The 27,316-nt window shown below is 44.7% G+C and overlaps 1 protein-coding gene across 1 annotated transcript in view; it reads left to right on the top strand.

The window, feature by feature from the left end:
• TESMIN (testis expressed metallothionein like protein) overlaps positions 1-27,205 on the top strand; it is a 41,399-nt gene extending 14,194 nt beyond the window's left edge. The window contains exons 6-9 of the mRNA XM_012452976.2: positions 20,125-20,227; positions 22,670-22,807; positions 24,532-24,707; positions 26,777-27,205. Of these exons, the coding sequence (XP_012308399.2) occupies positions 20,125-20,227; positions 22,670-22,807; positions 24,532-24,707; positions 26,777-26,969 (610 nt within the window). The 3' untranslated portion in view covers positions 26,970-27,205. The remainder of the gene's footprint in view (positions 1-20,124; positions 20,228-22,669; positions 22,808-24,531; positions 24,708-26,776) is intronic.
• Positions 27,206-27,316: the final 111 nt, after the last annotated feature.

Raw genomic sequence — 27,316 nt, forward strand, 5'->3', positions numbered from 1 at the left:
TGCTGTCATCCGCACAAGTAATGACATGGCAGCCACGTAGCACGAATGGGGGTGGTGGCGGCTGCAGAGTGCCCTCTGGCTGCCTCCACCCGCTGCCTCCGCCTGCTGCCTTCCATTTGGAGTTGGCTTGAGCTCTACGGCAGGTGCTAATGCATGATGTCTTCACATCTCCAGGTGGTCATAGGCTGCACTCATCTGGGACCTTGTCTTGTTATTTTTTGCCTTGTCTTGTGTTTATAATGTTACTAATTAAACTAACCAGCTGGTTGATATTCTTTGTCAGCTTAACATTTATGTATTAACAGTGGTTTGGGCAACCCTCACGTTTCATTGAGTCCTGTAGTTGATTGTGGAGATCAGCGCATATTCATGCCTCCAGGAGTGGTTTTTTTTTTCGTTTTTTTTTTTGAGACAGACTCTCACTCTTTCACCCAGGCTGGAGTACAGTGGCTTGATCTCCGCACACTGCAACCTTTGCCTCCTGGGTTGAAGCAGTTCTCCTGACTCAGCTTTCCGAGTAGCTAGGACCCCAGGCACATGCCACCACGCCTGGCTAATTTTTGTGTTTTTTAGTAGAGACAGGGTTTCGCCATGTTGGCCAGGCTGGTCTCGAACTCCTGACCTCAGGTGATCCGCCTGCTTCGGCCTCCCAAAGTGCTGGGATTACAGGCTTGAGCCAGCGCGCCTGGCCTGCTTGCGCGCCTGGCCTGCTTGCAGGAGTTCTTTTGGCCCACCGTCTAAGGCAAGCACACAGCCTGGGGCCTGAGAGACAGCAGTCAAACACCTTACAGGATATAGCCCACAGCCTCTATTGCTTTCCAGCCTCCTGCAGAGTTCTGCTGTCAGGCGTCATTTCGTGATGGCCTTGGTAAGTGTGAGGAGAGTGGTTTGGGGCTGGAATGAAAGGCTGTGAATCTGGAGACACACTGGAACTGATCAACGCTCAGTTCTCATGGTTGCTGAAGGGCGTTGGTTGCTCCCAGGCATTGCTGCTTCAGTTTCTGCAGTGGCTCTTTCAGCTGTTGTAATTCTATGCCCAGGCTGTTGACAACTTTCACTGAGTTGGATGGAGTAAGACCGTGGGCCATGCTCCTTGATTCACTCCCTGGGTGTGATGGATCGATGAGGGTTCAGCTGGTATGATCGTAATTGGTCATCTCATCATGGCTGTTAACATTTCTGGACCAAACAAAAATGACTTAAGCAACTTCCAGATTCTGCTGATAGCATTTCATCTTTGTTACACAGGATGATCTAAAAGGCTATGGTCCTAAAGATCCTCACTCTATCTTTCTTGTAATCTGGGGGCTTCTGGTCAACAATATTGACTCCCTCTGCACTTTATTGGGTCTAGAACATTCAAGGACATTCGATACTTCTCACACTTTAATTGCATGCTCTCCCAGTTGCAGTGCTGTCTGAGCTTCCACGTTGTGCAGCCGTTGGCACAGAAGAGCAGTTATGAGAGTTTTCATTGCAGCTGTTTCTCTTTTTCCCCCTTTTCTGCTCCCCCCGCTCCCCATTCTCCTTCTCCTCCTTCCTCTTCTCTTCCCCTCCTTCTCCTCTTTTTTCTCCTCCCCCTGCTCTTCTTCCTCTCTCCTTTTCCTCCTTTCCTGTCTATACTAGACTTTTTTCAATTAGTCATGTTTTTCTTTATTTTGAAGTGATTATGCAGGTTACAAAAGATTTCTCTATTGTAAACAATGTGCCAGGAGCAACCTGAGTTTTGTGTTTCTATTTTTTCTGCATGTAATTACTTGATCCGATGCCTCTCCACTCAATCAGCCCAGACGATTTTTATCTCAACATCCACAGTACTGATGATATACTAGAATCTCTACCAGTTTACTGTTGGTGGTAAGGAAGCAGTCAGAGAATTGTTCGCTGATTGTTTCATTCTATATAAGTTCCCAACCAAGACTTTTCCCTTTTCTTATCATAAAAGAAACTCTGTCAGCCCAGTGTGGTTCAAACGTATCTAATCTAGTAGATGCCATTGAAGCAGTTCAGCTCAGGCTGGAGGCCAGCAGGCTGAGTGTGCGAACTGACCCGCTGGTCATTTGTTAGGGTTAGGTGAGGGGTGAACTGGCTAGCTTATTAACTAGCTTATCATATTAATAAAAACCCTTTAATAAAAATCCATGTCCTGACACTCTGTAGCTTTAATGATCACATAACCAATCTGGTAACAAATGTGAATTCTGACACATTGTTGATGCCACTGTTTTTAGTAATATAATGAAGAATATTCCAGAGTCTGCTTCTCTGGGAATTTTTTTCCTAACAATGAGGTTATCTTGTTGTGGCATAGTCTGTTTTTAATGCTTTTCTGAGGCAGAGTTGTCTGGATCTCTTCTAACTCTTTAACTTTTAGATTGGCACTGAGAGAGTAGTCCATTTGGAGCCGTGAAAGTGATTTTCCACTTGATATCCACAGCGGTCAGCAGCCCTCACTGCCCCTGCCCTCCGCGCTCATTCCTGATGCGTGTCTTTGCTGTTATTTCAGCTGAGACGTCCTGTTGAGCAATACTGCAGAAACCTCACAACCTTAAAAGTTGATGTCGAGTTCTATCTCCTTCGAGAGCATTTGGTTTTAACTTCTTCCATCTATATTTAACTCTGCTGTCTCTGAGTTTCTGTGGCATTTAGAGTCAGTATAACACAGTGTGCTGGTTGATTATTCTGAGTTTCTGTGGCATTTACAGTCGATATAACACAGTTGCTGGTTGATTACTCTGAGCTTCTGCGGTGTTTACCATTGGGATTACACAGTTGCTGGCTGATTATTCTCTTTTGTGCGCTAATGTTTCCAATGTCTATGTCTCACATCCCTGCTTACTTGGTGGATCCTCTAGGACAGGCACTGTATTTTAAACAGATAGTTATTCTTGGTGTCCCCTGAAGCAATGACCACAGTCCTGGCCACGCAATGATTCGTAGTAAATGCCTGCTGGCCTCCTCCTGGCTCTGTAGATACTCGTGGGCCCATCACCCTCCCTCCACAGTTACGGTCCCCACTGGACTGCCCCCATGAGCCCCCACCCCACTTCCTCAAGGGAAGAGTTTTGGTTTCTCTGGACAGGGAGTGCCGAGCCACCCTGTGCCCCAGCTCAGGGCAGGTCCGAGAGGGCCGAGGGCAAGAGCAGTGAAGTAGATGTCAGAGCCCCACTCTGAACAGGCCCAGGTCTGACCTACAGGAGGACAGGCCAGTGGCAGGATAACTAGACCTGCCACCTCCAGGCACCCACGAGGGTGGAAAGCTGTAATTCTTCTATCTCTAAAGGAAAAACCAAACTAGATGAATTCTCAATTAATACAGCATTCAGCAACATCGTCTGGGGACATCACCTTTAAAATGGGAGCTCTTTCCAGAAGAAGCCAGTTAGCAGCTTGCCCCCGTGTCAGGTGCCATGAGCTATTTCCCACTGAGGGGCAAATGGGTCACTAAGCAGAGATAGGGGTGGTGAGAACAGGGGCAGACGACCAGCCAATCACGCACCCCAGAGCAGCAAGGTGAGGGCAAGCTGAGGGAGTGAGATTTGGGACTGACCTCACCACTGACAGCCAGCCTAGAGAGCTAAGCGTGCGGGTGCTCGGAGCACAGAGGATGGGGCAAAGGCTTTGCCCCTCTTTAAGGCGTTTGTGTTAGTTACCAACCCCTATGCTCCGTGTGATGGAGCGAGGCTGTCAGCAAGCACGGACTGTGTGCCAGGTGCTCTTCTAGCTCCGGTAGGAAACCCAAGACTAAGATGCGACCTTGCTCAGAAGTGGCCAGTGCATTGCAGAAATGAGGCCTATGTGTGTGACCTGGAGGCCACACTGAGACAGACACACGTCTGCACCAGGCACGGGGACAGCCCTGTCATAGAATTCTAAATTAAATGCTGTATTCATGTAGAACTCATCTAGATTGTTTTTTGTCACACGGTGTTTTGTGCACGTGCCTGTTCTTGTCATCACAGCCTATTGAACCTCTTCCATTACAAATGTTCTGAGCTCCTCGGTGAGTGTCTCTTCTGAGCAATGCTTGGGAACTTCTCTCGATGGTTTAATGTGCAGCCACCCTCACCTTTAGCAACTCCAGAGACACATTAGAGGAGGAGATTGTTTCTTCTCTAATGCTCCTGAAGATGACTTCTGAGCTAATCCCCAAATGCAATTAGGAGGGAGTTGTAATAATCCCTTCCTAAAATGAGGAAAGTCCCCAGAATCACACGGCACACTTCAGTGATTATGAACATGCTTTGATATTCTTAGTAATGTTACAGCGTGGACTGCTTTAGCACTGGCATATCCGAGGACGAACGACGCTTTATCCATTGTTCTTTAATTTATGCTTCCCACTAGCGTTCAGAGTTTTGGGGGGAAAGAGCAGTTTGGTGGGGAGAGGAGCACAAAAAACAGAGGTTTAAACAGGTCAGGGGGAGAAGAACTCTAGGAAGACGTCTTGGGAACCGTGAACAGCCTTAGGACCCTGCTCCGCCCACACCACTGACTCCCTGGGCATGTCTGGCTGCATTTGGTGGCACTAGTTCCATCACATTGGAAACTCCCAGTTCATGACTAGACATCTAGCAATAATACCTATAACTATCTGGTGTTGAGAGTCTCAGTATTTGTTGAAAAACACCAGATGCTTAGTTAATTCTCTGCATAAGAAGTAACCATCTGAATACACTTTCTTTTTTAATCTTTATAGAGTAGCTCTTAGTTCATGGGACACAAAGTCTAAAAATCCATGTAACTGTATCAAATTCCAGTGTCTGAAATTGTAAGTAATCGCAAATCCTTCATTATTAAATATGAAATAAGGTTGCTTAGAAGTCAGCACGTGGAGCATAGTCTGAACAAACCGGAATGGCTAGCAGCGCACGTGTTACAGTTACTTCTCAACAACCTTGTCCTAACGCTCGGCGTCAACCAGAGCAGCAAGAAGTAGCCACTTTTGCATGAACCTGCTGTGGATTTTTTGGTATTATCTTGGCCAACTAAGTTAGTTAAGACACTGGTGGCTCACACTTCAAGGGGCGCAATTTTTCTTGGGTTTTGGTTTGCCTCCTCCAGCCCCTCAGACAAGTGCTAACCATGTCATTGTTGAGTATTAACTGTAACATCTCCACATCCTAGTTTTAAAAAGTTTGATGGATTGCTTTATTCTACATTGAAATTTCCTCAGAAAAGTTCTCCCCCAGCCAGAAGGCATGGTCAAGGGGTGGTAGGGCCAACTGTCACATGGAGTTGGGGGCTGGACGTAGACGATGTGGCTGAGGTAGGAGGCAGACCCCATGCCACGCTTGGTAGCACAGGGAGCATCGGTTTCCTCGGCCGCCCTGCTGAGGTCAGTGTCTGGTGTTGGGCTGTCTGTCCTGCTTGCTTTCTGCTCTTATGTCTGTCCAGCCTTAAGTTACATGCTAAAAAGGGAGAACACGTCCTAGTCCCAATGTCTAACAACCCTAACCACAGTCTCCACATGATGTTTCCATTGCAGAGCTCCTGCTGAAGTCACTGAGAGCCCCAGTGATGGGACAATGATGTGGGGGTACACCAGTGGGTAGAAATCCAGAAGTTCGTGAAACCTAGTTCACAAAACCAAAGTGGAAAAACAAATTGATTTTTAAAAAGTAATTTCAAGGCTGGGCATGGTGGCTCATGCCTGTAATCCCAGCACTTTGGGAGGCCAAGGCAGGCAGATCACGAGGTCAGGAGGTCAAGACCAGCTTGGCCAACATGGTGAAACCCCATCTCTACTAAAAATATAAAAATTAGCTGTACGTGGTGGTGCATGCCTGTAATCCCAGCTACTCAGCAGGTGGAGGCAGGAGAATCGCTTGAACCCAGGAGGTGGAGGTTACAGTGAGCCAAGATCATGCCGCTGTACTCCAGCCTGGGTGACAGAGTGAGACTTTGTCTCAAGGAAAAAAAGAAGTAATTTCAGGCAATCTAGGGTTGACTGAAAATATCTGAGCTATCATTGGTTTAGTCTATGAGGCCATATACTTCTCTGAACATTGGAAATGTCATGAGGTGACTGATGAGGAACCTAGAGATGAAGCTCTGGGTAAGGAGGAAGAAGGACAGAGAGAGAAAGCCTGGACCCTGTGACGCCTGTTAAGCCAGAGCGACCTGCCCTGATGGAGATGTTGGATGTGGAGGAGGACCAGGTGGTGGTGTCTAGAGGACAGTTTTGCAGGGTGGTGGGCTCCTGAGGACGGGGGCTGCTCAGCTGCTGGCTGGGTGTGGAGACCGAGCAGGTCAAATGACTATGAAGCCTACAGCAGGATGTAGACTATAATTGGGGACAAAGTAAGGTAACTCCTAAGGACTTGGAAAAGAGATGACTCTAAGAATTAACTTGAATTACGTCAGAATGGAAGGCCAAAGAAAGAGCTTCTTGTCTAGAAGCAGCTTCCTGGCATAATCGGTGACCGACACACGTAAGAAAGAACGTACCATCATGGGAGGCCCGGTCAGCACTGGAACAGAGGAAGGGAGGCCCAGAGTATGTCCAGTGCTGGCAGGCGACAGAGGCACTGTCTGTAAAGGATGCAGCACTGCCTTCTCCAGGGAAGTGCTGTGCGTCGTGGGCAAAAGACTTAGAGCCCTCCTAGTCTGCTTGATGACTACATACCTCGAATTCTGTGCTCAGCATGCAACTGTCTGGCCATTGACTTAGCTTCCTAGTAGCTCCATACTGAGAAATGAGAGCCCTTTGACGGAGAATGTGAATGTACATATATATATATATATATATATATACACTTTTTTTTTTTGAGATGGAGTTTCGTCCTTGTTGCCCAGGCTAGAGTCAATGGCACGATCCCAGCTCACTGCAATGTCTGCCTCCCGAATTCAAGAGCTTCTCTGCCTCAGCCTCCTGAGTAGCTAGGATTACAGGCATGTGCCACCATGCCCAGCTAATTTTGCATTTTTAGTAGACAGGGTTTTTCCATGTTGGTCAGGCTGGTCTTGAACTCCCAACCTCAGGTGATCCTTCTGCCTTGGCCTCCCAAAGTGCTGGGATTACAGGCGTGAGCCACTGCGCCTGGCCTCATTTTTATATATTTTAAACATTGATTACTACATAAATAGTTTTTAAAGCAACTATAAAATATAAAATTTAAACATTTAACATAAAAAATAAATGTAAAATATAAAATATAACAATATTTTAAAAAGCCTTTTTTGATATAGGCAGCCACATACAGGCACACCTTGGAGTTACTGCAGCTTCAATTCCACAGCTACAACAGAGCAAATCACAATAAAGGAAGTCACATGAGTTCTTTGATTTCCCAGTGCATATAGAAGTTATGCTTATGTAACTATAAACATACTGTAGTTGATTCAATGTGCAATAGCATTCTGTCTAGAAAGTACACACCTTAATTTAAAAACACTTTATTTCCACTTTGGGGGGCAGAGGCCAGTGGATCATTTGAGGTCAGGAGTTCCACCAGCCTGGCCAACATGGTGAAAGCGTCTCTACTAAAAATACAAAAATTAGCTGGGTGTGGTGGTGCTTACCTGTTATCCCAGCTACTTGGGAGGCTGAGGCAGAAGAATCGCTTGAACCAGGGAGGCAGAGGTTGCAGTGAGCCAAGATTGCGCCACTGCACTCCAGCCTGGGCAAAAGCAAAACTCTATCTTAAAAAAAAAAAACAAAAAACACTTCATTTCTAGAAAATGCTAACAATCTTCTGAACCTTGAGTGAGTTGTCATCTAGCTGGTGGAGGATCTTGCCTTAATGTCATGGCTATTGACTAATGAGGATGGTGGGGGCTGAAGGCTGGTGGCAGCGGCAGTTTCTGAAAATAAGAGAACAATGCAGTCTGGCATATCAATTGAATCTTCCTTTCAGGAAAGATTTCTCTGTAATATGTGATGCTGTTTGATAGCATTTTACCCACAGTAGAACTTCTTTCAAAACTGGAGTCAATCCTCTCAAGCTCTGCACTGCTTCATCCACTCAGTTTATGGAATATTCTAAATCCTGTGTTGTCATTTCAGCAGTGTTCACAGCATCTTCCCCAGGAGCAGCTTCTATCTGAAGAAATCACTTTCTTTGCTCGTCTGTAAGAGGTAATTCCTCTTTCATTAGTTTTATCATGGGATTGAAACAATTCAGTCACATCTTCAGATTCCATTTCTAATTCTAATTCTCTTGCTATTTCCACATCTGCAGTGACTTCCCACACTGAAGTCTTGAACCCCACAAAGTCATCCACAAGGGTTGGAATCAACTTCTAAACTTTCAATGTTGGTATTTTTACTTCCTCCCATGAATCATGAATATCCTTAATGGCACATAGAATGGAATAGTTTCCAGAAGATTTTCAGTTGACTTTGCCCAACTCCATGAGAGTAATCACTATCAATAGCAGCCATAGATTTATGAAATGTATTTCTTAAATAATGAGACTTGAAAGTCAAAATAATGCCTTGATCTATGAGCTACAGGATGGATATTGTGTTTGCAGGCATGAGAACAGTATTAATCTCCTTGCACAGCTCCATCAGAGCTCTTGTGGGACCAGGTGCTTTGTCAATGAGCAGTAATATTTTGAAAGGAATCTTTTTCTGAGTAGTAGGTCTCCACAGTGGGTTTAAAATATTCAGTAAACCATGCTGTAAACAGATGTGCTGTCATTCAGAGCTTGTTGTTCCATTAGTAAAGCACAAGGCAGAGTAAGTAGCAACATCCTTCAGGGTCTGAGGATTTTCAGAATGGTAAATGAACATTAGCTTCAATTTAAGGTCACCAGCTGCATTGTATCCCAATAAGAGAGCCTCCGGTCCTTTGAAGCTTTGAGGCCAGTCATTGACTTCTCTAGCTGTGAAAGTCTTAGGTGCCTTCTTCTAATAGAAGGCTGCTTCATCTACACCGAAAACCTGTTGTTTAGTGTACCCACCTTCATCAATGAGCTCAGGTGGATCTTCTGGAGCATCTGCTGTAGCTTCTCCATCAGCACTTGCTTTTTCACTGTCCACTTTTATGTTATGGAGATGGTTTCTTTCCTTGAACTTCATGAACCAACTCTGCTAGCTTCAGACTTGTTGTGCAGCTTCCTCACCTCTCTCAGCCTTCATAGAATCGAAGAGAGTTAGGGCCTTGCTCTGGGTTTTACTTTGGCTTAAGAGAATGCTGTGGCCGGTTTCATCTTCTCTCCAGACCTCTCAGACTTTCTTCATGTCAGCAATGTTTTGCTTTCATGTAATTTGTGTGTTCACTGGAGTAACACTTTTAATTTCCTTCAAAACCTTTTTCTTTGATTCACAGCTGTTTGGCACAAGAGGCCTAGATTTTGGCCTATCTTGGCTTTCGACATGCCTTCCTCACCAAGCTTAATCTTTTGATTTAAAGTGAGAGACGTGAGACTCGTCTTTTCTCTTGAACACTTAGAGGCCACTGTAGAGTTGTTAATTTGCCTAATTTCAATATTGTTGTGTCTCAGGGAATGGGGGGCCTGAAGACAGGGAGAGAGACAGGGAACCGCCAGTTGGTGGAGCTGTCAGAACACACACATCATTCATCCATGAAGTTCGTGGTCGTCCGTGGACGTGGCTCGTGGCACTCCAAAACAGTTACACTAGTGACATCAAAGAACACTGATTGCAGATCTCTATAACAGACATAACAGTAACGAAAATGTTTGAAACATTGTGAGAATTACCAGAATGTGACATGGAGACAGGAAGTGAGCACATGCTGTTGGGAAAATGGCACCGATAGACTTGCTTGATGCTGAGTTGGTGCAAACCTTCTATTTGTTTCATTAAAAAAGCACTATCTGTGAAGCTCAATGGAACAAAGTGCAATAAAATGAAGTCTTCCTGTAAGTGTTAAATTGTACATTTTTGCCCAATGATTTCATAGAGTGAGAAGGAACACTGTCTACTAGAATGGAGAGAGGTCTCCTCTTCTCAGAAAAGCAGGAATCGGTTTTATATCCTGAGAGTAGATATTTTTTAGGACAGTTTTTTTTGTTTTGTTTTTTGAGTTTTTTTTTTGACACAGAGTCTGGCTCTGTTGCCCAGGCTGGAGTGCAGTGGCATGATCTTGGCTCACTGCAGCCTTCACCTCCCAGGTTCAAGCAATTCTGTTGCCTCAGCCTCCCGAGTAGCTGAGATTACAGGCATGCATCACTATGCCCAGGAAATTTTTACATTTTTAGTAGAGATGGGTTTTTGCCATGTTGGCCAGGCTGGTCTTGAACTCCTGGCCACAGGTGATGCATCCACCTTGGCTTCTTAAAGTGCTTGGGAGTACAGACATGAGCCACTGCATTCAACCTTTTAGGACAGTTTTAACCTTTCATATATTGATTGACTTTAAGAAAATCTAGACTCAGTTTCATTTTGTTTTTTTGAGACAGGATCTCACTCTGTTACCCCAGCTGGAGTGCAGGGGTGGTGTGATCATAGCTCACTGCACCCTTGACCTCCTGGGCTCTAGCAATCCTCCTGCCTCAGCCTCCTGAGATCACAGGCCAGCTATTTTTTTTTTTTCTTTTAGAATTGGGGTCTCATTATGTTGCCCAGGCTGGTCTCAAATTCCTAAACTCAAGGGATCCTCCCACCTCGGCATCCCAAAGTGCTGGAATTACAGGTGTGAGCCACTGTGCCCAGCCCAAACCCTAAGATTTCAGTCACAGATTGTGCAGTCTGTGATACTGTTTCTTCACATGGCCTTTGTCTCTGATTAACTAGATTAAATATTGCCACCAGAATTTTCTGGAATAGAAGGTCAAATCTGGAGGGTCATTTTCTTAGCAGTCTCTTGTTGCTTACCCTTTTGATTTCTTCTTTTATATTTAAAAATATTAAATAAGTATCTTTTCTGTAGCTCAAAACTATAGTATTTAAAGTCTCTGATACTGTGTTTGTCTCTTGAATTTTTCTCCTTATGGTTGGGGATCTCACGTATTTTGTGACTTTTTTAAACTGTGAGTTATAATCACTGGGGCTTTACGTGTGGTAGGTCTTTGAGGCTTGTTTTGAGATTGTGCTTGCTTTGGCAACACATATGCTAAAATTGGAGAATGCGCTCCCTCAGAGAACGTTTGTTTGCTTCCCTCAGAGAACGTTTGTTTGGAAGAGCTCAGTGGCACTTCCAACTTGGATGACCTACAATTTTTGGCTAATTGTTTTTTTTCAGGCTGCACAGTATAAATTCAGATTTCAACCTGAAGTGAGCCTCCTCCCCACCCACCAGTTAGCACCACACACACATTTCCCTGCCATTTGTTTTCAGGGCATTTGTTCCCAGGGTAGAGCCCTTTGCTGTTCTGCCTATGTGTGTGTGGATCCTGCAGCAGACCTTCTACCCCAAGCACGCCTTCGACTGGGGTTCATGTACGTAAAGCACCTGAAGCACAGACCGGCAGGCAGATGGCACAGGTCCTTCTAAGTGTTAGCCATTGTTAGGGTTGGTAGTTCCCCCTTGCTCCTCTGCGGAGCAGTTAAAACCAGTGCCTTTGGCTGCTGGGATCGGCAGATGCCAAAAGGCCACTTCAGGCTTCAGTTTTAACTTGGCCCTCTGAATTTTGCTTCCCTTTTAATTTTTGGCCTCTATTGGGTTTCCTTAATTTTTACCAGCTCAAATAGGCATCTAAAAGGTTTTAAATATTTAATTCAATGTTTTTAAGTGTTTTATAGCAAGCAATTTGTCAGGATGGCCAATGAATTCAGAATGAGTTTAGAATATATGTCATTGAGCTGGGCATGGTAGTTCACACCTGTAGTCCCAGCACTTTGGGAGGCTGAAGCAGGAAGATTATTTGAACCAAGGAGTTCGAGACCAGCCCGGGCAACGTGGTGAGACCTTGTCTCCCAAAAAACTAGAATATATAAGTAAATTTGAAAGTTTTGAGATTTAATACTTTTTAAGAAAAATAAAATATCAAAATCGACTCAAGAAGAAACATAAAAAAGAAAACATCAACTACAAAAGAAAGTGAATGAATATCACCTTTGCCACCTCAACCCTGATAGACACCAGACCAAGACAGTTTTTCAGACAAGTTTTATCAAATGTTCAATGAACAAGTAAATCCTACCTTACTCAAACTTTTCTAGAGGCTAGAGAAAAAGAAGCAAACCAGTGGAGTGGGGATGGGGAAGCGTAACTAATGCATTTTATTAGGTAATACAATATTGATACCAAAGTGAGAGAATATATGAGAAAGAAAATTACAGCTCTGTCTCACTTGTGAACAAAGATGCAAAAATCCTACTGAGCTAAATCTTGCAGTGCATGCAAAAGATAATATTAGCACATCACAATCAAATCGGATTTAATCCCTGGAATGCAAAGGCGGATTCACATTGGAAAGTTTGCTGTCATAGATATATTATGAGATCAAAAGAGGAAAACAATCTGATAATTTCAACAAATGCATAAAAAGGCACTCAATACAATTCACCTAGTCGTTTATTATTTCTTGGTTGTGGTTCTGTTTCCTGTTTCAGGAAGTACATTAATTTCTGCTCTTTACTGCTGTCTTTATTATTTGTTTCTCGTTTTGCTAGCTTTTTATATTAACTGCTTACCTTATTATTTTCAATCTTAAAAAAAATTTTTTTAGGAAATGCATTTAAAGCTATAAATTGCTCATATGTACTACTTTACTGCATCCTATAATAACTGATAGGCAGTACTTTCACTGTCATCCACTTAAAATACCTTGTCATTTTTATTGTAATACTCTCTTTAACCTCATGAGTTATTTAGATGTACATTTCATAGCATCTACATCTGTATTATAGATATATATATGTCTGTATGCTTGTGTATGTATTTTTAAATCATATTTTAATTGTTAAATTTTTTCGTTTAATTACTCTGTAGTCAGATAATGTAGTCTGTGTATCAATTCTCTGAAATTAATGAAGACTTCCTTTATGACCTAATGCAATCAATTTTGAAAATATTCTATATTAATTTGAAAAACATGTATATTCTCTGTTGGGGGCAGTTATCTATCCATTCATTGGCTTATTTTGTTGTTTAAATCTGCTAATTGCTTATTCAATTTTGTGTGATTTTTATATTTTTGATACAAATGTGTTGAGATCCCTCACTTAAGATTGTGAATTTGTCTCTTTTTTCCTTATAATTTTATTTTGGTTTATATATTTCAAATCTATAGTATGAAGGTCATATGAATTCATGATTGTTACATCTTTTTGGTTAATTATTCCATCAGTTGTTAATGATTATATCTCTGTATCTTGATGCATTTTGCCTTAAATTCCTTTTTTGTCTGACAGTAATGTTGCTGAACCATGTTTTCTTTGATTAGTACAGTACTAGCAAGTTATGCTTTATACCATTCCTTTATTTTTGCACTTCCTGAGTGGCAGTTTTGTTTTAGGTGTATCTTCTATAAGCTAAATATAACTGATTTTTTCAAAAAGCAAATCTAATAATCTATGCTCAATAGCATTCTTTAATCTATTTGCATTCTTTGTCTGATTATTGACACATAGGGACTTATTTGTACCACCTTATTTTTTTTAAGTTTTAAATTTTATTTGTTTTGTTTTCCCGTTTGGATGGCAGCATTCCACATTCTGCTCTGTGCCTCGTCTTTTACAACTGTGCCAAAATATGCATAACATAAAATTTACTGTTTTAAACCTTTTAAAGTATACAATTCAGTGGCATGAAGTACATTCACAGTGTTGTGCAACCACCATCACTGTCTTTTTCCAGAACTTTTTCATCATCCCAAACAGAAATTCTGTACCCATTAAACTCTCCATCACCCTCTGTCCTCAATCTCTGGTAACCCCTATTTTACTTTCTTTCCTTTGACTACTCTAAGTCCTTCACATAAATGGACTCATACAATATTTGTCCCTTTGTGTCTGGCTTAGTTCACTTAGCATACTGTTTCTAAAGTGCCGCTTGTGTACGTAGCATGTGTCAGAATGCGTAATATTCCATTGTATGGATGGACCAAGTTTTGTTTACCCTAATGCTGCAATGGACATTGATGTAGCAAGTATCTGGTTGAGTTCCTGCTTTCACTTCTTTTGTGCACATACCCAGAAGTGGAATTGCTGGATCATATAGTTACTTGCTGAGGAACCGCCATATCTTTCCATAGTGATCGTACCATTTTACACCCACACCGGGAATGTACAATACCACCTTATTTTGTGTTTTCTGATTACTGCTTTTTCTCTGATTCTTTTTGCCTGATTTATGGTTTTGGAAAATTAATACTAATGGCAAAGTGGAAGAAGTTGAAAGAGAGATTAAGTAGGAGGCCATCGTAGGAGGCAGGGGTGGTAACAATGAAGGATAAAACAGATTCCAGAGACATTTCCAACAAATGCATTGTATCATTTTTCACTCATTTATTCATTCATTCCATAAATATTTTCAAATGCCCATGATCTCAGGATCAGGGAAGACAGCAGTGAGCAAGAGAGTTATGGTCCCTGCCCTCCCAGCACTCGAGGTCTAAAGTGATTATTCTTGTATGAATCATCACGTAATTAAAGGTTGGAGTGGAACCATAGAAAATGTGGCAAAGGAGGCAGTAATGGGCTGAGGGGATGGAATGTGTTGAGCAAGCATGGCAGTCAGGAAGGCTCCCCTTCATAACATAATGAATAAGTAATAAAGCATTCATAACATACTGATGAGTAATAAAAGCAAAATGTTATCTTTATTACTTATGTTGATAAGTAATAAAAGCACACTGAAACAGTCTGTTGAGTATGATCTTATTTTTGTTTACATATAATCTGTAACCAAACAACATATACTTATTTCAGTATGTCTAGTTTTACAGAAAAATCTGAAATATATTCACCAAATGATCATTGCTGGGAAATGAGATTCATATTGGATGTAATTGGTTTCTTTTTACTTCTTTGTATTTAAAAAAATTCTACAATAAGTATTATTTACATTTATGAAAAATAAAATTAATAAAAGACATTTCGGAGCCAGAATCAGTAAATTTTGCAACCCTTGGATGTGGGGAAAGAGAGCAAGGTAATTGTCAGTACTGACACAGGGGCTGTGTTACTGGGCAGATGGCGACACCATGGATGGAGAGTAGGCATAGGAGGAGAGAGTGGCTGGAGCAGCGTGAGGGGTGCAGATGAAGACCGTGGGTGGAGGGGTGGACATGCTGAACTGAAGATACAGATTTCTGATCAGAAGCTGGGATATGGTTCTGGAACACAGTAGGGTCCAAAGCACTCAAGAACAGTGAAGAGAGCCCTGGGCTTTCCAATAAGGCGCTGGTTGATTGCCTTTGAGAGTTTGTGGGCAGGAGGAGGAAATCCAAATGCAGTAGGTTAAAGAATGAATGGGAGCTAAGGAATGATAGCACATGTGGACAGTCCACCCTTTCATGGTGTTTGGGAAAGAAGAAAATAAGGATTTTAGGGTCTGGAGTGTGGGAGAGAGAGGGTGTGGTGAAAACAGATTTTAAAATCTTCAAAAGATTAAAAGGGCAAGAGTTAATAAAATCACTCAACAGAAGACTGTACAGTGAAAAAAAGAAATGTGCCTAGCCTGGACTTTGGTGAGTTAACACACTTTTACTGGGTATAAAATTCTAGGTTGTCAGTTTTTTCTGCCAATGCTTTGAAGATAATCTGCTGTTTTCCATTATTTCTAACAAGAAGTCGACAGTGAGTCTAGGTAATGTGTCTTTCTTTTCAGGTGCATTTGAGATTTTATTTTTGTCTTTGGTTTTTCTTTTTGTTTGTCTTTCTTAGAGTTCATTATGTTTCTTAAATCTGAGCATCCCCAGTTTTCATCAGTTCTGGAAAACTCGTGGATATCCTCGCTCCAAAGATGCCTCTCCCCCATTTTCTCTCTTCTCTCCTTCCGTAATGCTCACCAGATAGACATGTTAGCCCCTCTAACTCTTGACTGTTTCTCTTAACCTCTCTTGTTTATTTGTAATCTGTCTTTTTGTGCTGCATCTAGACTAATTTATCTTTCATTCTTTCTCTCAGTTTAATTATTATTTTTATCCAAATTACACACACATATAGTTTAGACAGCCACATAATTGTACCAGGCTCATGACAAAAAAAAACAGTATTACCCTGACAATTGTTCCTTATTTTATGTCCCCCAGGAAACTTCAGCTGTTTTAACTGAATCTTTTAATATTTGCATCTGTAAGTCTAAGTAACAGGCTGAATTAGTCCTTCTTGGCTTTTCAGTTTGGTGTGATTTATTGTTTTTGTACCATGGGAAATGTAGATTTAGCTTTATTTCCTCTCCCACTCATACAACAACACATTTCCCACATCCAGACATCAGATAGACGTGGTTATATTAGCATTGAGTCTTTACATTTTATGACTATGAAAACTCTAGTCCCTGCTGAGCCTTCATGTATTATTCTTTCCTGAACTTCTGTACCTTTCCCTTCCCATTCATACCCAGTACTTAGTCTTCTGTGTGCACAACACTAACGTAACCCTAACCTCTCCTCTGGTTGTATAAAGGTCTTCTCAGCATGCCCAGACAGGGGGCACTGTCAGTCCTGTTGTGAAGGCTTTTCCCGAGCTGCCTGGCCTGGCCTGCTGTGGAGGGGCTGGTTCCAGGCCTGCATGCAGCTCCTGTCTTGGACTCCCCTTTACCATGATGCTAAGGGGTTCACTGGCTTCTTTCTCATGTTTGGGCCCCTGGCTCCTGGAGCACACAACTTCCTTGTGAGATTCACGGCCTCATTTTGGCACAGTGCCTTCTCCAGTAGCTTCCATGAGGAACAGTACATGGGATGTAATTTTTCAGATCTTATGTGTCTAAAAATGTCTTAGTCTATCCTCATGCTTAGATGATAATTCAGATTGGGAGGAGAACTTCAGGTTGGAAATAGTTTTTCTTCAAACTTTTGAAGGCCGGGTCGGGCATGGTGGCTCACGCCTGTAATCCAAGCACTTTGGAGGCCAAGGCGGGTGGATCACCTGAGGTCAGGAGTTCAAGACCAGCCTGACCAACATGGTGAAACCCCGTCTTAAAAATAAATAAAATAAAATAACTTTTGAAGGCCTTGCTGCATTTCTTCTAGCTTCCAATGTTGCTAGCGGAATTTTGACGTCATTGTTTTCCTTGATCCTTCGTATGAAAGAAAACTGTTTTATTCTTTCTAGAACCATAGAGAATCATCTTTTATTCCCGGTGCTGCAGAATGTGCTCGTGCTGTCTCGGTTCCAGTCTCTTTCCTAGCTACTGTGCAGAGCCTGATGCAGGCCCTTTCCCTCCAGAAACTCATGGCCTTTAGTTCTGGGAAGTGTTCTGGAATTTTTGTATCTCCTTTATTCTTAATATTCGGTATTTCTGAAACTCTTACTACATAACTGTTGGAGCTTCTAATCTGGCCCACTGTTGCTTTCTCCTATGATTAGTTCTAGTTTTTGTAACTTCTAGGTCTTTCATAACTGTGATTACTTTTTTCCTTCCTAAAATATCTTTTTTCATATCCTGAGGTTTTTTATAAGAATCATTTTCCTGTTTCATAGATGAATAACTTTTCTTAGTCTCTCTAAGACTGATGATACCACCTTCTTCCTGGTTTTCTTTTCCATGCACGGCCCATTTCTGTGGGCCTCTGCCTTTCATACTCTGGAAGATTTCCTAACGTGTCTGCGGATCCCTGGGTGTCACTCTGCTCATACTTAAGAGTGAGCTGTGGGCTGACCGGAAGCTGTAGTGGAGGAGTGGGGTGACGGGGGCTGCAGGTGAGGCATGGGTTGACCAGGGGGCTGCAGGTGAGGCATGGGCTGACCAGGGGGCTGCAGGTGAGGCATGGGCTGACTGGGGGCTGCAGGTGAGGCATGGGCTGACCAGGGGGCTGCAGGTGAGGCATGGGCTGACTGGGGGCTGCAGGTGAGGCATGGGCTGACCAGGGGACTGTAGCAGAGGAGAGAGGTGACGAGGGCTGCAGGTGTACTGCTGAGGGCTTGCTCACTGTAGATTCACTGCAGGGTGGTCACTCAGCTATTTTATCGGGAAAACTCAATGTCAGACTAGATATTTTCTCCTGGGCTGGTCAGAGGCCTCAGCGAAGGCTTTTCCAGTCTCCTGCTAGAATGCTAGAAGCTGAGGAGAAGAAATTATTTAGGGGGTCTCTCTCAACACTCACTTTTCTTGTATTTGTTCATTATCATAGCCATGCCTCAATGGTTTTGCTCCAGGAGAGTTACTTCTAAACTCTGCCATGGTGGTGGTGGGTGGTGGTGGGGCGGTCCCAGCTGCTAGGACAGAGGAAGAGTCTGGGGACTAGTGCCTTTCTGCAGAGAATCCACCCCCCGACCCCCATTCTCTTATCTCACCTGGCTTTGGTCTCCCTTGGAAGAACCTGGTGCCGCTGATTCCAGAGGCTTCCACAGCTCCTCCCAGCTCTTTCCTGCTGGCTTCAGGGTCAGTGTTCTCGAGTGCCACGCCAGTTCTCTCGCCCCTCTGCTATCGGGTGTCCAAACCTTCTGTTGCTGTCCCCTTTCCCTTCTCTCCATCCTCATGGCTTGTAGGCTCAGGAGAGACCTTCACAGTTCCCCTTTCTCCCAGCGGGGGATGCGTCTCTCCTCTCCCCTGTTGTGGAGTGGAGTTGTGTCTATTTAATAATTCACTCTTTGAGGAGCTCACCTTTCAGGGACCCACACTTTATGAGGGGTCTCTGGTCTCATGCTCACCTTTTGTAGCCCAGACTTTGTCTCCTGTCTCCTGCACGAGCGGCACATTGGAACCCAAACTCCAGGTCCCCACGGACTGGCAGATGCCCCAGGACAACACATAGCTGCTGCAGAACTCACCTCTCTGAGTTCACAAGTTCTTGTCTTTTTGGCCTCTGATGATCCTCTTCACTCTCCTGTTGACTTGACATGCATTTAAAAATATTATTTTAAAATATTAAAATACTTAATACTTATTAAAAGAATTGTGTTTGGGAATTCTGTCCCAGAGAGGTTTCTGCAGACATCTGGTCCACCGCACGGCCCTCGCCATGTTCCTGCAGCACCATGGGAAGTTTCCCTCAGCAGCGCTTTGGGACTGGGAGGCTGAGCACCACAATTCCCACTCCACAGCTTGCGAAGCTGACTGGTGCATGGGGAGAAGGCAGCAGAACTGAGGTGGAAAACGAGTTGGAAGTTCTTTTTGAGGAACCATGCTCACAGAAGAGAGCAGCAGGGGTCTTCTCTGGTCACAGGTGGAGCCATGGAGTGGCTGACAAGCTCCTCACAGGCTCTCTGGGCGTGGGTTGTAGGCAGCACGGGAGGATCCCTGCCTTGATGCTACATTCTCACATTCTCTACATTCCCATCCTGGGAAGGGTGAAGGGCAGGTCTGTAAACACCTCTGCCTTACAGTGCAGGAGCAGGTGACTTTCAAGAGTGTGGGGAAGAGGACTGGCTGCCAGCACCAGTGGCTCTCCCAGGGCACCCTCAGAGCCAGTCCACAGCACTGCCATCCACCTGTGTGGCCCAGTAGTCACAGGGCACTCCAAGGGCTTCTCTAGACTCGGGATTCCTGAGCAGCCCTCGCCTTACAACCAAGAGGTGTGACGGCAGCTGCCTCATCCGTTCACTTCCTGTGCCTTTCACTTCCCCTCACAGAACGAAAGTGAGATACGGCCTAGGCCAGGTTCCACCTCTGGGTCCCATTAGTTTTCACTCAAAGTCAGGGTCTGGGGAAGTGAACACAGCTTCAGTCATGTTGGATGGATTGGAGCAGTTGAAGGGAAGACACTTCTTCATTACTCGGTGTTTCTGCCCACCAAACTTACTGTGCTCCTGGGAAAATGGCGGAGGGCAATTACGGGCCAGGGAGGACTGATCGATGGCAACGGGTTTGCCAGGAAATTGTTTTGCTTTGCAAAATCCTTTTTGATGAAACAAATGGTTTTAACTGGTTTTATTCTCTTCTGTGTTAGTCACTGGGGAGCATCATCCTAGCTGATCTAGTTCTTGTATAAAAAGGACTCTGAGTCGTCTAGAAGTCTAGTGTTCTAGTGTTTAGTGTTCTAGTGTTCAGCGTTCTGATTGCAGCACATCACTGCTCCTTTCTTACACGTGTGTGCTCTTCTTTTCACTACTGACTGTGCCGTCTGTGCCTGCCACTCACTCTGTCCTTTCCTTCACAGATACTGTGACTGCTTCGCCAGTGGGGACTTTTGCAACAACTGCAATTGTAATAACTGTTGCAACAACTTGCATCATGAAATTGAACGGTTTAAAGCCATTAAGGTAATAGATGTCTATTAAATGCATGCATTTTAAAAACATTTCAAACCATTTGAGATGTTCATAAAATGATCTCCAGAGATTCCTCATTGGAAAAACCCCACAGTTTTGAAGAATATACATTGAATACGACTTGATTCCTGCTGGTGGGGGTATTGAACCCTGACAAGGGGCTGTTGTAAAAATGGTAGGCAGAGAAACGCCTTTTTCTCTTTATTATGTGGGAAGGCTTCAGAGGTGCAGCAGCCTAGGAAGGTTCTGATTCAAGAACATGTGAACATCTGCTTTGTATTGGAGTTTAGACATTTGGGGTCATCTTATATAGCAGATAAGCATGAGCTGGAGCCGTGTAGTCTGCAAAGGTGTAGACAGTCTGCTGCATGAGAAGGCTGGGTGAAAGTGCTCAGGCATCCTACATTTTAAATTATAAAATGTAACAATTTAAATGTGACCTCTTGGCTTCTAGAAGAAGAGAAGAATCTAGGTTTTCCCAGAGATGCAAAAGGTGACTTCGATGGCCCCGATGGCCACTCTGCTGAAGGCTAAACACAGGAGCTTGCAGCTTTGATTCCTTTCTGTAGGCACAAAAGATAATCAGGGAGAAGGGAGGGACAGTTAGGCTCCGGGCTGTCAACCTGCTCCAGGGAGACACTTCCGGTGCCCACTCATTCATGAAGGGAAGTTGAGAGCCATCGACCGTAGACCCGAGACCGTCCTGTGCAAACAGAACACAATTATAAGGGCACGGCTGCTCTCTGCATTGTTTTCTGAAATAATTTCATTCCCCTCTTGAATTATGGATAAGTGACTTGAAATACCTTACCAATTTTGATACAGCCACATCCATAGGACAGAAGAATATTGTCATGGATCTATCTAAACTTTAGTCACGTTTTATTTAGGGATAAAGAGTACTATCTACAATTAAAACTGTAAAAACAAAAAGTGTTGGAATTCTTCTCCATTGCCGATAGGAATATAAACTGGCACAACCACTTTGGGACACTGTGTGACAACAGCTACTAAAACTAAACTTCTGTGTAGCCACAGCCCAGCCGCTTCATTCCTAAAAGTGCAGCCGATAGAAACGAGTGCAGATGTCCGCCAGAAGACTCGCACACGAATGTCACAGCAGCCCCATTCAGAGTAGCTAGCCACTGGAAACAGCCCAAATGTCCATCCGTGGTAGAATGGATACGTCCGCACATCGATGAAAAGCAGGAGCTACAGCTAAGCGCAGCAGCGTGGATGGATCTCCCGGACGTTACCTGAGGGAAGCAGCAGACGCGGGAGTGCAAGCTGTGGGATTCCACTTACCTGAAGCACCAGCGCAGGCAGATCTAAAGCCCTCTAAGTCAGAATAGTGGCTCCGCATGGGGGTGCACTGCTGGGGAGGAGCTCAAGGCAGCCGTGGGGCTGCCTGTCCTCTAACTTGACCTTAGTAGCAGGTACACAGGTGTGCGCAGGTACACAGTTGTGCACACGTGCACGAGATCATGCCACAGCTGCAGATGTGTGCATCCACTGCCTGTCACACTTCAGTGATCTGTGAAAACACCTAAAGCCGCACACTGCAGGCTGGCGCTGTCCCGCAGCACATTCTCACCGATGGCCTTGTGCTCGGGCTGTGCTGCTAGACAGCACCGATTTCAATGTCAACCCCAGGAAGGGGAAGGGAGGCCGCGGACTTCCACTGTGGTTGCTGTATTATTTGAATCTTTACAAAGAGCATTGAATCATTGTGTATGTAAAGATATGTATGTATGTGTGTGTATAGAGAGATTAAAAAGTGACAACACATAGACCCTGATAACAAGGCATACATGTTGTCTGAGAAAGGCGTGGCCCAGCGGTTGAGACCCGCTCTGAAGTCGGCATGGGGACCTTGAATCAGGATCCCGCCACTCACCAGCTGTTATTTAACCTCTCGGTGCCTCAATTTCTCCACATACGAAACAATCATACAGTAGTAGATTTTACCTCCCAAGGTTGCCGAGGATTAAATGAGAGGGCGTGTATATGAATCCCATGGAAAGACGCCTGGCAGGTGGTCTGTTGAGTCGTGTTCAGGCAGTGTGAGCGGTGAGGATGGTCCACAACCCCAACCATCTCAGGAAAGAGGGCCCCAGAAATGCTGGATGGAAATGTGTCCACACGGAAACAATGATTTTCTTGGCATCTTTACCATCCATTATTTTTTGCAGTAAATATGTATGACTTGGAAACTCAGAAAATAAAACATGAAGAAACCATAGCTACAATATCGCCTTTTTTGTGTGGAAACTAATTAAAATGAAACAAGAAGGGGCTGCACGTTCTGAACTGTGTAAAGAGACTCACTGCTTCCTGTGGCACCTTTCACAACAACCAAACGAGATGCGCTTCACTGACCCTGAGTTTTGAATGATAAAATCCATCCTAATGGAGCTTCCCATTCCACCCTAGGCATGTCTTGGTAGAAATCCAGAAGCTTTCCAGCCCAAAATCGGGAAGGGCCAATTGGGTGACGTCAAGCCCCGGCACAGCAATGGGTGCAGCTGCAGGAGGTGGGGCTGCCTGAAGAACTACTGCGAGTGCTATGAGGTGGGTGCCGTCTCCCGAGCTGAGCCACTCACGAAAAAGACAGCTACGTATTCTGAGTAACTCTTGTGGTTAAAAAACTTCACGGTAATTTAAAAAGATAAATATCATTATTTTTTTCTTCCAGAGTTTCTAGAAGGGCACTCATACTAATCTGAATTAACTTCCCAAATATCAGCTGAGCTTAGGCCCTATCGGGAGCAGCCGAGCACACCCTCCTTACAAACCTCTGTTTTGGTTTACCTGAGGTCTTTTGGGGGTCCTGTGAATTATACTTTTAAAAGGCTGTCTGTCATAGAGGGTCAGGCTTGAGAACAGTCCTCCTGATTCTGGTGACATGTATGGAAAGACCTGAGAAGGCAGACCCCACAATCCCCAGCTAGGATTTGGAAAACGCAGTCAAAACATGACAGAGACAGAGATGCGCAATTCAAACGTGAGTGACACCACCCCCGTGGAACCACTTCCAACCATACTCACAGCATCTCCTCTCTGTCCTGCAAAGTGCCCTCACTGGCTGCCACAAAACGGAGGCTCAGCCTACTTTCCCAAGGCCAAGCCTATGCCAGGCACAGCCCACAGAATATGCAGGTTCAGAAGAAAGGGACAGACTGTTGTTTAGTCTCTGGAGTTACTGTAGACTAGAAACTCTGAAAAGCCTCCTGCTTCAAAGCACCCAGAGGTGCAGATGAAGCAGAATGCAAACCCCTGAAGATACCTCTCCCAGCTGGAAAGAACACAGGGAAATCCCTGGGGGGCTGAAGGAAAGAGAAATTCAAAAACCATAGTGATTGGCACTGCCAGTTCTCGGTCAGCCTCTGAGGCCCACACGAACAAGGATTTGGCATGAAGGGAAAAGGGGGGGCTTGCTGTGTAGAGCTGGAACATGCCAGCCCCCTGAGCACCATATTGCCAGGAAAGACTTAAAACAGAATCCACCCCCAAGGCAGCAGGAGAGGCTCCCCTGAGAGCTCCCAACCACAGGCCTGCTCTTGGACAGATTCAAATTCTACTCACTGTGCATTCTCTGCACCCATAGAACTGGCTTAATAGCCTCACATGCTGAAAGAGAACCATAAGCTAAAGTTTTATAATTAGCTAAAGCAGGCTTTCTTCTAAACAAGAGTCACACGAAGCAGCCTGCTGGCTCCCTGGTGGAGGGAGAGCAACACCCTCTCTCTGCTTGGGACTCACACCCACACGCCCGGCCTCTGCTCCATCAGCAGCAGGACCACTGCGCCTTCATAACAGCAGTGCGCGATGAAAACTGCAGATCACACACACAGTCACACACTCACACACATTCACACTCACGTATGCACACTCACATACCCCATATACACACACCCCACACACATACAATCATACACAGTCCACACATTCACACTCACACATATGCACAGTTGCATACCCCATATACACACACACCCCACATACATAAATCATACACACAGTCACACACATTCACACTCACACATATGCACACTTATACTCACACATACCCACAGCCTACATATACACTCACACATACACACACACACACTCGTACACTCAATGCTCAACACACACACTCACCTACACATTCACACTCAGAACACACACACACTCTCTCTGTCACTCATATAGGCAAATATATGCAAATAATTATTTAAGGTCCAAATAAAATGTGTCCGTTTTTGATGACTTGTGGGACAACCTAATTTTATTGAAGCATTTTATATTACCAGGCCAAAATTATGTGTTCTTCTATTTGTAAATGCATTGGTTGCAAAAATTATGAAGAAAGCCCAGAACGAAAGACACTAATGAACACGCCAAACTATGTGCAGACTGGAGGTTTGGAAGGCAGCCATCATTTGTCACCAGCTAAATTTCCAGGACTCCCAAAATTCAGTGAAGATAGGTAGGTACTTTGAATTAACCTCCGCTAATAGAGGGAACAGAGGTTAATTTGAGAGGAGAATAAAGGACAATTTATGCACTGGAAAAAATGTGCGAGCCTGCAGGGGCTGGCGTGTGGGGGGGAGGTGGCGCAGAGGGAAGCATTCTTCCCTTCATGGGTAATCCTGGGTGGTGCCGTGTTTCCTTAGAGGCCCTGCTGCCGAAACCTGTTTTGTCCTCTTTTCATCCTCACTGAGTTACTCTCATTTTGTACCAGACAAAAGGGCCTCACTGCCAGCATCACGAGCAGGGCCAGCAGAGTTCTGACGCTGCCTTTGCGTTAACAGAGCCACGTTGACCCCGGGCAGCAAAGACAGCGCACACCTCCCTGTCCTTTATCTCGGGCAGTGGCAGCAAAGAGCTGTGCTAGGTCCACATTGTTCTCCTTCCTAAGTGATTGTGGATCCGGCCTCGTTGGATAATTTCGCATTTATCAGTTTTGAAGCTGCATTGTAATCCTAGTAGGTCTCAAAGGTTGAGTCATAATTTTACTATTAGATTCCATACAATCATTTCAAAAAACTTCTTTGAGTTCCATGTCATGGTCATATCAAGATAAAGTACCATATGTCATTAATTAGTATCATTTTTGCGAAGCCAAACTTGTGCTTATTTGGTTAGAGAGATATCAGAAATACTCATTACTGTGACCTACAGAGGTCTTTTTCTTTTGAGACCAGGGTTTTCATTCAGTCACCCAGGCTGGAATGCAATGGTGTGATCACAGCTCACGTAGCCTCAACCTCCCCAGGTTCAGATGATCCTCCCACCTCAGCCTCTTGAGTAGCTAGGACTATAGGCACGTGCCACCATATGCGGCTGATGTTTCTACTTTTTGTAGAGATGGGGTCTCGCCATGTTGGTCTCGAACTCCTGAACTGTGATCCACCCACCTCTGCCTCCCAAAGTGCTGAGATTACAGGCATGAGCCAGCGCACCCAGCTGACTCACAGAGGTCTTTATCGGTAAAAATTTACCAAAACCTGGCCTCATTGGCTGTGAAGTGATGTGTGAAAATGTCATGGCCTGCAGCAGGATGTGTGTTCCCTGGAGTCTGGCAGGGCCTGTACACTGGAGCCTGGTCTTACAGTGTTGCGACCCTTCTTTTCCCAAGGGCAGCCCTGTCTTTTCCTCTTTAACCAAAGTCATCGTGTACTGTCTTCATAGAGAAACTTTAACCCAATATTTTTCTCTATTTTTATAACCCAACACTTTTTAATCATTTATAAAGGTTTCCTGAAATTGTTTCAGCCTAGCACTATTTGGGCCACTATCTAGCTAAGCCACAGTTGCTCCCTGAGCTCAGTGGGGAGAATGGCTGTTCCTATGTGATATGGTACAACTTGTCTCTCAGAACCTCTTTCACAGCTCCAGGGAGCATTGAGGGGGAAGGCCATCCTGACTGTGCTACCTGAAGGCTTGACAGGCGAGTCCTCAGAACGCTCGGCCTTCTCTAGCTGCACATGGCTCTGTGGGGAGGAGCGGAGACACCCAGCATGGCACAGGACTCAGAGCAAAACTGCCCGGCTTGTCCCCCATGCTCTGCCTCAGCTAAGAGTCCTGCTTCTGCAATTCCCCGCCTGGCCCACATGCTTGACCCTGTAGCCCAGGATCCTCTGGGTTTGTCAGTGGATCCAATTTTGAGGAAATTTTGAACCTGCCATGAGATGGATGTCAAAAACTGACAGATTTACTTGTCTTCTGTGTTATTCTTCTAAAAGCAGTTAATCCTTTATTTCTTTCTTCTTTTCTTTTCTTTTCTTTCTTTCAGAGATAGGGTCTCGATTTGTTGCCCAAGCTGGTCTTAAACTCCCAGCTTCAGACCGTCCCCCTGCCTTGGCCTCCCAAGGTGCTGGGATTCCAGGCCACTGGGCATGTCCTAATAGTTTCCAGTATGAGGAAGACAACGTTAGGTTTTAGTGGCTGATGTTCTTTAAAACAGCAGGGACAAGCAGTGTTCTGTTGAATGTGAATGGTACTGTAGGTGGAAACGGTGGCAGCTGAGTGTACTTTACCTGCTGTTTCTGACAGGCGGCCTTCCTCGTGCATCTCCTGGGAGGTGGTGGAGGCCACGTGCGCCTGCCTGCTGGCTCAGGGCGAAGAGGCAGAGAAAGAGCACTGCTCCGAGTGCCTGGCGGAGCAGATGATCCTGGAGGAATTTGGAAGGTGCTTATCCCAGATTCTCCACATTGAGTTTAAATCCAAGGAGTTGAAAATGGAGTAGAGTAACGTGTGAATGCATGTTGATTCTTAGTCTAGAAATCGCTAGTTTAGAAAGGTTGTTTAGGGGAACGTGAGGCTGGCTCTGCAGCAACAACCAGGCTCCCCCGCATCCCTGGGCCTGGGAGCTTACTCGGAGCTCTCTGAAGATGTGGCATCCCACGCCCCCTTTTCTGAGGAGGTGCGTGGCCTGAGCACTGTCTGTCTAGCCCAGAGGGAGTGCTTGGGTTCCCCTAGTCCTGGGAGAGTCTGCAGGGCAAGGGAGGGCGGAGCCGGCCCTGGGGAGAGCTCACTCCTGTTGACTCATCCTCTCGGAAAATGTTCCCCTGGAGGCTGCTCTGCCTAAAAACC

This window comes from Aotus nancymaae, unplaced genomic scaffold (assembly GCF_030222135.1).
Source record: "Aotus nancymaae isolate 86718 unplaced genomic scaffold, 86718_ANA_hifiasm-v0.15.2.pri h1tg000059l, whole genome shotgun sequence".
Lineage (NCBI taxonomy): Eukaryota > Metazoa > Chordata > Mammalia > Primates > Aotidae > Aotus > Aotus nancymaae.